Genomic DNA, 12,922 nt, shown 5'->3' with positions numbered 1-12,922 from the left:
CCTCTCACAGGTCACCTTACTTCATTACCATAGAGCAGAAAACTGACTTGCTCCCAGGATCTGTCACAATATTGCTCCTCCTTATATGCAGCTTTCACTTAGGGAACAGGATATTTGTATGAAATACTTTCAACAGGTAACATTTACTTTCTTTTAGTTAAAAATATAATGGTTTGAAACAAAGACCATCAAAAATCACTCTACCATCTTTTACAGTGAACCTTCTAACATACCACAGAGGAACTATAGCCTCAAAACCCATTATGTGTAACTGAGGGAATGGAACACATGAAATGAATTCTTCTAATAAGAGAGTGGAGGCTAATTTCCCTCTTCAAACAACTCTTGGGCCCAAGAATAAGAATACATTGGTAAAACTTACCAGCAAAGGTGGCTGGCAAAAAGGTGAGCAGAATTTGCTGCGAATTCACAAATCTGGTGTAACATCTCCACTGAGGAATGCTCTCACTTTCAACTGGAATTACATTGTCTTCAGTCATATCAGCATTTCCAACACTCTAATCGAGAGAAGCATATTTATTACAAAGAATTAAGTAAGACAATTTCAAACATTTCATTCTGGAGTAAACATTCTGAAGCTGTCTTCCATCACAGGAATTGCCAGCATATTTTGTTCATTTACAGGAAGTATAATCATTAGCAAGGCCAGCATTTATTGTCTTTTCTTAATGTCTCGAGAAGATAATTTGTCATTATGTTTCTCCAGCAGAGTATCCCATATTCTACATACTTCCCATGACAGCAAATGTTTGACGAACATATCATCAGCTATTCCCACTGGCTCATCCTTGAGATCACCATAATTATACTTAATAATACAAAGCAGAAACATAATTTGCAAACAAAACAAGCTCTCCTTTCAAACTGCAAGATTACTATTTTGATATAATACAGCAGTATTTTAAAAGTTTAGGGAATGCATATTGCGCCAAGATATTGTAACACGAGGGATCAATCTTGAATTAGTACTATTAAAACAATTGCACATTACCTGCAGGCAGGAATATGTAATCATAATAAAACAGAACCTAACTTCAGTAAGGCTGTATAAATAATATATTTTTATTACCACTGGCAACAAATTAAATTTATACACTAAATCCTTGGACATGATCACATGAGAGAATCCATTCATCATTTGTTCTGAGCATATCATGAGTGACTAAGTTCACTGCAAACAACCCCTCACAATATTAAATATTAGCTCAGAGTCCAAATCCATCACAAGGGAATAGGACAAAAGAAAAAGCTGTTCTCAAACTCAACTTGCACATGGTACGAGTCATTAAAGTTTTTCAGAAATATGGAAGTTTTACCAAGTGCAACAGATTATCACTGGAAGCAGCTTTGAACAAAATAATGGTTTGTTAGTAGTTGAAACATAGCAATATCACTTTTTCCCCCAATGCAAACCTTAGAACATTATCTTGACTGCTCAAACACGAAACCAGCATACCAGCAAGGCGAATATTAATGAAGTGCCAAGAATGTGATATTTATCCACTTTGCTGCCAATGGAAGTCAAGTGTAATAGCCCAGCCTCAACCCAAGGATTATTACCATTCTTCAAATACCAAGTTCATTCACCATCACCATCTATTACATAGTTAGAAGGAAGTTTGTCAGATTTGAAACATTTTGATGCCACCCTCATTGGAATTGACAGAGATTAAAGGAGAAATTCTAAATTTTCAACACTATCAAAACCTTGAAGTGCTGAAATTTCACTATGGTTTATGTTAAGCAGTATTCTTATTCCAGTTAGGTTCCACAAATAATATTGAAAAGATTTTGGATGGGGTTAGCAATCCAACGAATGTCACATGACATTATATCTCTGCAGACTTCCCGCACTCACCTGTAAGGTGCTGGTTGAGCCCATGACCTCTTTGTTACTCCCTAGGGCATGCAATGACATCATGGTGTCTTGCCTCTCCAACATTTTGGACACTTTCAGTGGTTCTTCTACAAAAGAAACAGGATATAACAATGAATCATGCTGCAAGGATCTTATTCTGATTGGAATATCTTTATAAATCTTGTTTAATGCCCTGAAAACACCGATCTCAATTGACAGAAACCTATTCATTTGTTTTTAGTTGGGATTGATAGGAACTTCAATAGAAGCAGAATCCTTTTCCTTGAACTAGCTCTTCATGTCTTAAAAGATGATGAGACACAGAGTAAACAAGAACAACAGTCTTTGAAACACCATTAGATCCTGAACTAATATGGAAAAAATAAATGTCAAATCTTGTGGTTTATTAAGAGCAGAGATTAACACAGGCAAGTGTAGGACCATCTACATTATTTTACCTTTTACAGCTGGTAGAGTGAAAGGAATGGAATGACCATTTCGATCCCGCTGCACAATTTGCTGCATAAAAGTTGCATGATCAGAGTCAGCCAATGGCAATTCCCGGTCACTGAGAGTCTCTTGCAAACAACTATGGAAAAGATTCAACAGAATCTCATTGGGCAAAGAAGCTGTTTCCTTTGTACTTCCATCATCCTCCCCTGAAAGAAAAGGGACAACAGATAATTAGCTCCAAACACACACAAGAACCTAATCTTCAAATAGATTTCAGGAATAGTTTATGGCAGCATCACGCAGACATATCGTGTCATATTTGCAAAGAGTCTATGAGAAGGAAACTATGGCCAGTGAATACAAGTCTCCTGGACCTGACTGGTGTGGGGCCGAGTGGCGCCAGGATCTTGTGTGATGTCATTGGCCACATGGGACTTCTCAGAATAAGTCCAACCCACAAAACAGGAAGCAGCTTTGACACATGGCAAAACAATGCTGCCAGCTTTGTCATTATGCACAGGTCCAGCGATGCATCTGGTAATGCTGCTGCCTCTCAGGTCCAGTGACCTGGGTTCGATCCTAAACTTTAGCCCTGTCTGTATGGGGAGTTTGCATGTTCTTTCTGTGACCATGCTCCGATTTCCCCCGACATGCCAATAACATGCTGGTTGGTATATTAATTGGCCACTGTAAATTAACCCAGGAGTAGTTGGGTGGTAGAAGAATCAGAGTGGAGTTAATGGGCATGAGAGAGAGGACAGGCTACAAATGGGCAAGTTGGGGGATGTGACTGATGGGATTACTCTGAGAGCCAGCATAGACTTAATGGGTTATATGGTCTCCATCTACATTGTAAGGAAAAGAAGAGATGTTTCAAGGTTGTCTACTTCTTTTTCAACATTTCTGTGGTCCCCAAGGCTCATAAGCATTTAGAAATATTAAAATTTGAACAACATAATCAATATAAACTTTAAAAATAAAATCACAAAACTCTGAAATCATTAAAAAAATTACTACAAACAAATAATTTTTTAAAAATTCACATCATCTTGTTCTTGCCTTGCCTCCTCTCAACTGCAAAATGTCCAGTCAAGTGAACAGGCTTGCAGATCCTGCATCACGTCTAACAAGCAAATTCCCTGGCTTAGAGACAGGCAATTCCAGCAAGGAAATGCTCCAATATTTAACTCCATGCAGAGTCCAATTGCAGAGTGTAGTAATAAGTTTGCTGGGCTGCCAATCAAGTGAGCTGCTTTATCCTTAGAACATAAAACAGTACAGCACAGGAACAGGCCTTTCATCCCATGATGTCCGTGCTGAACATTACACCAACATGAACTAATCCCATCTGCCTGCACATGGTCCATATCCCTCCATTCACTGCCTGTTCATGGTGCTATCACATCTTTCTCCAACAATACTCCTAGCAGTGTGTTCCAGGCACCTACCACTCTGTGTGAACAAACTCCTTTAAACTTTCTCCCTCTTATCTTAAAGCAATGCCCTCTAGTATTTGACATTTCCACCCTGAGAAAGTGACTATCCACCTTATCTATACTTCTATCAGGTCACCCCCCCGCCCCCCCCAGCCTCTGATGCTCAAGCTTCTTGAGAATTGATGGCTATTGAAGAGTTTCCATCACACTCCTAATTTCTGCCTAGCAGATGGTAAAAAGGCATTGGGGTGTCAGACATTCAGCCCTTCTCTGACGTATGCTCAGCTTCTGACCTATTCTTATAACTAGGGCATTTACATGGCTGTTTCTGGTCAATGGTGACCCGTGGATACCAATGAAGGTGGTGGCATTCTCTGTTGTTGGTGATGGTCACTGCCTTGCAACTTTATGGTGCAAGCTTTAACAAATAACACTTTCCAACAGTGCTATTCATAGACTTTAAAATAACAAATGAGTACATGGAAATGAATTTCAATTAAAGATAATTTTCTACATTCTATGGACAGAAAAAAATTCATTTTCTGACCCATGTCTCTACATTATCTATAACCTCAAAGTAACAGACAAGTGATGTTGCAATGGTGTGCACCTGTAGCACAAGTGGAACCACATAACACGATGGCACTACAGGTGCATCTTCATTGAATGTAGGCCATATGGGTGTCCCATTTCCAGAAAAGCATGACATTGATACCTTACCTTGAGTTAAGGTGTGAAAAAGTAACTCTATTTGTTGGCATTTTGGCAAAAGCTTCATCAGATCAAACTGAAATGGTATTGTTCGGATGAAATCATTCTCTCCATCATTGTCACCTGTTTTACAAAACAAGAAAAGGGTAGTCATTCAAGATGGACTGTGGAGTGGAGAGAGGGTTCGTGGAGTTGGTTATTGAGTGAAAGAAGACAGAGTATAGCGTATGTAGCATTCTCAGACCAATATAGATGTTACTTTTGATTAAAAGCAAGCTTATCAAAAAGCTTATTATTTGAATAAAGGAAAATATCCAAGGAAACTAATGCACAATCCCTGAAGCAGAATAATGGGAATAATTAAAATGCAATGGAGTCAAAGGTTATGTAGTGAATGAGAGAATAATAGGCAGCTGGAGGGAACATAAAGCAATTAAGCAACAATCAATTTGTTAGGATATTGAAAAGTTCAGATTCTCTTGATCTGCAGAATCAAGCAAGCCATGCAGAAAATACAAACAATGGCTTAGTCAATAAGGTAGCACCAAGTCACACAAGCCACACAAGCCACAATTTCTATCCTGGCTCGATTGATAAAGGCTGGAAAGGAGTTGGGGCATTACAGAAAATACTCTAAAGCTAGGGATTGAAAAAAAGATTATCTTCACTCCTAACTACTATCCACTGGCCCGTGAGTCTGAACTCAGTGTTCAATTAAAACCTAGCAAAATTGCAGAAAGCTATCTCTGGAACAGCGGAGGCTGAGGGAGACTCAATAGAGATTAATAAGATTATGAGAGGCATAGATTGGGTAAACAGGTGTTCCCAGAGTCAAAATGTCTAATACTCGAGGGCATGGTGATAGGGGGCATTCAAAAGGAGATGTGTGGGGCAAGTTTTTATACAGAGTGTCATGGGTGCCTGGAATGTGCTGCCCGGGGTGGTAGTGGAGGCAAATATGATATAGGCATTTAAGAGGCTCTTAGATAGGCACACGAATGCACAGAGAATGGAAGGATATGGACATTGTGTAGGCAGAAGGGATTAGTTTAGTTAGACAATTAATTACCACTTTAATTAGTTCAGCACAACATTGTGGGCCAAAGGGCCTGTTCCTGTGCTGTGCTGTTCTATTCTATGAAAACCAGCCTCCCCTCCTTTGACTCTGTCTACACTTCCCATTGCCTCGGGAAAGCAGCCAACATAATCAAAGACCCTTCACACCCTGGTCATTCTCTCTTCTCCCCACTTCCATCAGGCAGAAGACATAAAAGGTTGAAAACATGCATCACCAGGCTCAAGGATAGCTTCTATCCTGCTGTTATAAGACTCCTGAATGGACCTCTTGTATATGATAAATATGAGCTCTTTATCTCTCAGTCTACCTCATCATGGCCCTTGCACCTTATTTGTCTACCTGTACTGCACTTTCTCTGTAACTGTAACTCTATACTCTGCTTTGTTATTGTTTTCCCTTTGTACAACCTCGATGTACTTATGTTTGGGATGATCTGTATGGATGGCATGCAAAAAAAGGTTTTTCCACTGTATTTTAGTATAGGGGACAATAATAAACCAACTACCAAATACAGCATTTCCAGGAGGAACTGTGTATAATGGAAATACAAAACAACAAAACCCTCTTAAAAATCGTGAACAATGGACACATACTGTCATTACAATTAACACATGGCTTAATGCTACTTCAAAATTTGTATACATCTCTATGGAAGCCGAGATATTTATGAGCCCCTTTGGAACTAAAAATGAATTAGCAGGCTTCAGTCCTGTGTTCATACTTCCTCAGACTCTACTGACTGGCTCTTCTTCCACTGAAACGATTGGTCCTGCCTGCACATATCCGATAGCAGCTTGAAACCAGCATATTCCTGCTAATGAAAGCTTTACTTGATCCCTCCAGTACAGTTAAAGAGCAATTTTTTTTTGACTGCCATTAAGTTGAGTTCAAATAAAAGATAGGGACTTAAAATATTTTAGATGTAATGAAGTGGGAAGCTTTATTCAGAATGTGAGAGAAAATGCCAATAATAACTTCAAAGCTCATTCAGAGCAGTTATTTATTATGGTGAAAGATTCAAGTGAATAGATAGGATTAAGATTAGGAAGTTAGAAACAAGAAGTCAAGAAGAATACTTTTCAATAAAACTACTGACATAATTGTGAAAGCGCAGGTAATGCAAATGAATCCTATAAAGAATAACATCTATTTAACCCAAGTATTTCTTAGTGAAAAATTAGGGATATCTAGGCGATACTATGAATTATCAAGCTCTTTCCTTTCACGTGGAGTAAAAACTATGTTCATACTGATGTTGTATGCCTCTCCATGTTTTTACCTGCAAAGTTCTTGCAAGAAACATGCCTAAGCCATCTCTTAACTGATCCCAAATGTGGCTAACACATAATGCTTCAAATAACTCCAAGCAATGTGATCAAAATAGTTAGGTGACATGGTTTATTAAGCATAGAGCTTATGCAACAGTACTTAAAATGAAATACTTACACCAGACCTTATTTCTCTCTCCACAATTGCTGCCTGAACTAAGTATTCCCAGAATTTTCTGTTTTATTTCAGATTTCCACTATCTGCAGTATTTTATTTTCAGGCCTAATGCTGATGTTTAGGGAATCAAATGTGTTGGATTTCCAAGCTTAACATCTTAGCCACGTGAACAGCCAGCTTCTAAACATTCCTTATACATGATGATCAACACAATTCCATATTAAATAGTTCTAAAAAGTTAAAATACAACACCATATATAGAAAATTTGATCACTTGACTCTCTTTAATAGCTTTTGTTTTCCTTATTCAATAGTTCTTTTTTCTCTGTAGACTGGGATTCAACTACTACTCATCAATAGTTTCAAACTTGTTCTATAAAAATTCTGTATTGTCAAGTGAAAACCCTAAATCCAAGTCTGCCTTTCATTCAGTACATTCCAAATTAGCCAATGTCCTGCTTGTAGGAAATCTCAATTATAAAGAATGATATCAGGAATCAATGGCAATCTTTAAGAAAGACTATTTAATACTACCTGCAACTGATCAGTGCTGCAAAGATGAATCTAAATCAATAGCTTGGTGGCATTTTAAATTGATACAAACATTTTCGCATAACGGGTAAAGGCTAAAGATTAACATTGCTACAACATAAAAGGAAATCAATAGTAGTGTAATATCTAATGGACTGAAGTTCAACCTGACTAACTCATTCCTTACAGCAATAGTGCATTCTTTTCAGGATGCAGTTAAGATGCACTATTGACCAAGTAGATGGAAATTTACTCTGCCCCAAACAACACTATAGCTGACCCTGGAGAGCAGGATGACAACAGCTCACCTAAAAGTGTTCCATTCTCTAGCATCAATATTCAGTTTGCAAGCCCAAAGAATTTCCCACAAGGGAAGAGAAATGGGGTTAATCAGAAGATTCTAGGGACATTCTAATAACAAGTCTTATTAACTGAAACATTAAAATTCAAAACTCATATCAATACAGTTACAAGATTGCACTCATACATCACCTTTAACACAGTAAGAAAGTTCCAAGATATTCCACAAGAATAATGGAATAATTATCAATTAATACCAGCATAAAGAGATATAAGAGGAGGTTGGTTTTAAGGAGCACCTTGGGGGAAGAAAATGGCAATAGAGAGGGAGAGAAATTTAGAAAGAGAATTCCGAAGCTTAGGGCCTAAGCAATCAGTCATGGCCAAGGATGCAGCACAAATAGGACAGCATAAACTAAGCTTTCAGAATTGGAGCATAAAAGTCTTAAAGGGATGGAAGGCTAGAGGATATTAGAAAGATAAGGAGTCAGATAATCATGCAGGGATTTGAAAACTAGCATGAGAATTTTTAAATCAAATATGACAATAATGACAATATTTATATTTATAGTTAAAATCCACATATTTTAACGGAGTTCAGATTTGTGGAGGGATGCATACATTAACTAAGCACAGATTCAGGACTATACTGCAGAGGGACATCAGCCAGGAATTACCTCACTAATATTAGTAATTAAATACAAAGGCAGCATGGTTGTAGATTGGATCAGTGCTCCAGGGTATTAATGCTTCCAATTATGAGTGGATATAGTTTATAGATCACAGAATAATCCTTCATTGTTTGGTAAAGCCATTCTTCAATAGTTTACTACACTCATTGTTTCTAAAGTGTAAGAACTTGCTAGTTTCTACGTGCTTTGATCCCTACCTTCTGTGTTCCTTGACCCCCACATTGGCAAGATGTATTCTTTATTCTGACAAAGTTGACTTAGATGTTCAAAAGTCAACAAGGATGATACACATGCATGGTCTTGTGGGTAAATCTAACAAGAAAAAGTTATATTTATTAAAATATTATACACCATTAAGCCCCTGCAAAATATCATTAACATAAAACACAAATGCTTCAGAGCAAGTACATACTACAGTAGACTCAGGGTTCAATGCACTAAAATTGAAACAAAGAGACTGCAGATGCTGGAATCTGGAGCAAAAAAAAACACCTAGTGGAGGAACTCAGTGGGTCAGGCAGCATCTGTGGAGGGAAATGGAAAATCGAGACCCAAAATGTCGACTGCCTATTTCCCTCCACAGATGCTTCCTGACCCGCTGAGTTTCTCCAGCAATTTGTTCAATGTATTAAAACTGCTTTTAACACAGCAAGCCTGGGATCCTGTCAATCTTAAAAAAGAAATGTTCAGTAATGCCAAAGGAGGACATAACTGTGTCACAAAAAAATGTATGGCATGCACAATATGCATTTGCAACATCTAGCGCTCATAGTATTTTGTTATTAATTTCATATGGTAATTTTCCTTCCCCCATATATACTTCCCCTCCGGACTAACTTCTAGTTTTTTTGTTAAGTAACATAGCTAAATGATTAGGGGACATAAGGCTGGGCAGGAAAGTAGACTATTCCTGCTTCAATTTCTTATGTTCATATCGCCATCTATGATCAATGTTTCTCTGCAGGCAGATTTCTACTCTGCAATTACAGAAATATATACAAGAAGTGGATGTCACTGGCAAGGGCAACATTTATTGCCCATTCCTGACAAACCTTAAGGTGGTGGTGATAAGCTGCCTTATTCAATTACTGCAGCCTTTCAGGTGAAAGTGCTCCCAGTGTTTTTGGATAGGCAGTTTTTGAATGGGCAACAATGAAGGAATACTTCCATATCAGGGTGGCGCACAACCCAATGGGAAATCTGAAATGGTGGTCAACCCTTGTGCAAGCTGCCCTTTTCCTTCTCGGTGGTAGAGTACACAGGTTTTGGAATAGCCAGACATTCTGTAGTTGGTATATAGCAGCCAAAGGAGAAGGTGAACATGTAGGATGGCAGATGGGCTGCTGATCAGGCAGACTAAGTTAAAGTTACTTCCCAAGTGACTTACCGCTTTTGGAACATCTAAGTAAGACAATCCATTTAAGTACTTCCGGCTATCGGCAGAAGTGACCACGTAGCCACTCTGAGGTTCCACCCAGCATTCAGTCACCAAATTTAACTCTGTGTCAAGTTCAATTGCCTCAACCTCTGTGTCATTATCGTCATCTGTGGAAAAACTATGAGAGAATTGGAGGCACATCAGAAGTTGCTTTTGTATCTCCTGTCAGCAAAGAATTTAGCAAGCTATTTTGGGAAAAAAAAGCAAATGGAATTTGATTTCTGGGGGAAAAAGAAACAAATATATTAAAAATGATCAACTTCTTTAGCTAATTCCAGACCAGACTTGTGGTCAGTTGTACTGACCAGTTGTCCACCTATTATCTTTACAAAAGACAATCTGTTTACTTTCTGCATCATACACAATCATATCAATAAAGTGACATGTGAACCTTAACTCCTGGATCCAATGGGAAGAAAAGTGTAATTAGCAAATGAAAGATCAGGGCTTAATAGTGGTGAGGGGAAGGGGGGCTTGTACAAGACACGGATGATTGATTATGATGAGGAATGTGACTACTTTGCACTATAATGGACTTTGTCTTTTTTGTTCTAATTATGTTCTTTCTTGTATAATTTATTTAATTTATATTTTTTCTTGTGAATGTTGTGTCCCTAATGCTACATGCCTGTGATGCTGCTATAAGCAAGTTTTTCACTGTACCTGTGCATACATGTATTTCTGCATACGACAATAAACTCGACTTTGAGAGCAGCAGTGAACAGCTCATTGAAGGTTGAACCATTTCTTGATGGATGTGTAGGGGAGATGCTACCTTCTTTTCCTAGCCCACAAGGACTCTATAAAAGGCACTAATTTTCTGAAGCCAGCAGTTCCCACCTTTCTTTTAATGGAAACCCCCACTATCAAATGTAAGGTTTAAATCAGGCCCCCAATTTCATTTATTACCAGACTAATATTCCAGATGCCTGGACTAAAAATGCCAAGAATCAAGACTAAATCATACTACTGCAGCCAAGGAAATTATTTTAATTAAATATTCTGGAATAAAAGAAACAGAATCTGAAATGAAAACCAAGAAACCTCCACATTATTGTCAAAACCCATTGTCTCATGTCCTTTAGGGAAGGAAATTTGTCATCCTTACCAATCAGACCTACGTGCGACTCCAGACCCACAGAAATGTGATTGACTCTCAACTGAGTCTAACCTAGCAGGCCACCAAGCTGTGTCAGATATATTAAGAATAAAACAAATGAGACCTGGAATTAACCTAATCTCTTTGACAGGTCATGAACAGGTACAGAGGCAAATTTTTGTCCTGGTAAGAAATTAGCTGAACAGCAGGAGATGGAGTGTAGGGATAGCAGATTGGTATTCAACCTTATAGGAGGCAATCATTGTTTAACTAGCATCTGGGTTAGGACTGTTATCATTGAGCTTACTTATAAATTATGGGATAGAATTTCATGAATCCATATATACTGTAGTGATGACACCAAAAAGGTAGCATTGTAGGCAGTGTAGATGGAAGCATTAAATTTTAAAAAATATGTATACTGAGAAGTACTGATTTGGGTGAAATTCTAGCAAATTGATTTCAAAGTTGGCAAATGTGTGATCATTCACTTTAGACTAACAAGCATAGAACTTACTTTCTAAACAGTGAAAAAATGGAAGCAGTCGAGATCCAACGAGACATGTACATAGATTTTTAAAACGCAAACATATACTAAAATAATCCACGAAGTTAATTGAATGCTGGCCTCGTTGTCTCCAGGACAAGACGCAAGGGAACAGAGGTTATGCTAAAGGTACACAATTCCCATCTTGAACACATTTGGGAGTGCTGCATGCAAATCTCGGCACCACCCTTTCACAAGTGCTGGCACTGTGATCATTACACTATAGATTTACTAAAAAGGAACCTGGACTCCAAGGGTTGAACTGAAAGGAGAATACACAAAGTTGTGTTTTATGTCCTGAAATTAAGAATTAGCAGTGATTTGACTGATGTTAGAATCAAATCCATCTTGAAAGAGGGATGCAGGAGATTGCAGATGCCGGAATCTGGAGCTAAAAACAAACTGCTAGAGGAACTCAGTGAGTTAAACAATTTGTGTGTGTGTGTGTGTGTGTGTGTGTGTGTGTGTGGGGGGGGGGGGGGGGGAAGGGGGCGGGAAGGTGCTGGTGGTAAAGGAACTGTCAACATTTTGGGTTTGTTTTTCACTACCATAAGAGGGGGCTGTTTCTGGATTCTAGGACCAGAGGCTAGAGTCTAAAAATTATAGCTAGGTCTTTCAGGAACAAAATTAAAAACAAAATACTTCTGCAAAGAAGACAAATAATATATCACGTAATTCCACAAATGGTAATTGATACTAATGGTTTGTTAAATTTTAACTCTAAGATTGTTGTTAAAGTTTTGATAATCATGGTGCAGTGATACATGGGGTTGTGTCACAAATCAGAGTATTTCTTTGATGGAATTGTTTGAAGCTATAAAAGGCCAACTTTTATTCTATGAATGAGGCACTGCATTTGGGCACACCTTCCTCAAGCAACCCTGCAAAAACCCTCTTACATATATCTGGGGTCATATTAAAATTGGAAGAACTATCCCACAAATTAGCAACAGTCTGCCACTGTCACATTCATAGAATCATATCCTTCAGCCAACATCTTTGAATCCTGTATCACAATCCCAAGATACATTCTGTTCCATTGGCAAGGTGGGTCCACAGAAGCAGCAGTGCACTGGATACAGTCAGGAGGGAGTGCCCCAGGAGTCAGAGTTGTACAGCATGGCAACAGGTCCTTTAACCCACTGTGTCTATGCTGACCATCGTGCCTATCCTGCATTAATTTCATACCCCTCTACACCTTGCTCATTCAAGTAGCTGTCCAGACATCTCTTAAATGTTACTGTTCCTGCCTCCACCACTGTTCTGGCAGCTCATTCCAGATACCAACTACTGAGATCCCCTCTAAACCTCC

The 12,922-nt window shown here is 38.5% G+C and overlaps 1 protein-coding gene across 5 annotated transcripts in view; it reads right to left on the bottom strand.

Annotated features, from left to right (window-relative positions):
* The window catches only part of szt2 (SZT2 subunit of KICSTOR complex), a 179,931-nt gene that overhangs the window by 128,121 nt on the left and 38,888 nt on the right, over positions 1–12,922 (bottom strand). For all 5 annotated transcript variants that reach the window (XM_052011099.1, XM_052011102.1, XM_052011100.1 and 2 more), the window contains exons 19-24: positions 9,914–10,082; positions 8,724–8,838; positions 4,489–4,602; positions 2,338–2,538; positions 1,880–1,986; positions 383–518 (exon numbers count right to left, since the gene is read on the bottom strand). In XM_052011099.1, the coding sequence (XP_051867059.1) occupies positions 383–518; positions 1,880–1,986; positions 2,338–2,538; positions 4,489–4,602; positions 8,724–8,838; positions 9,914–10,082 (842 nt within the window). The remainder of the gene's footprint in view (positions 1–382; positions 519–1,879; positions 1,987–2,337; positions 2,539–4,488; positions 4,603–8,723; positions 8,839–9,913; positions 10,083–12,922) is intronic.

Source organism: Pristis pectinata, chromosome 3, assembly GCF_009764475.1.
Source record: "Pristis pectinata isolate sPriPec2 chromosome 3, sPriPec2.1.pri, whole genome shotgun sequence".
Classification (NCBI taxonomy): domain Eukaryota; kingdom Metazoa; phylum Chordata; class Chondrichthyes; order Rhinopristiformes; family Pristidae; genus Pristis; species Pristis pectinata.
Note: the sequence above shows the minus strand (reverse complement) of the source record. Positions and strands in the feature narration are given on the sequence as shown.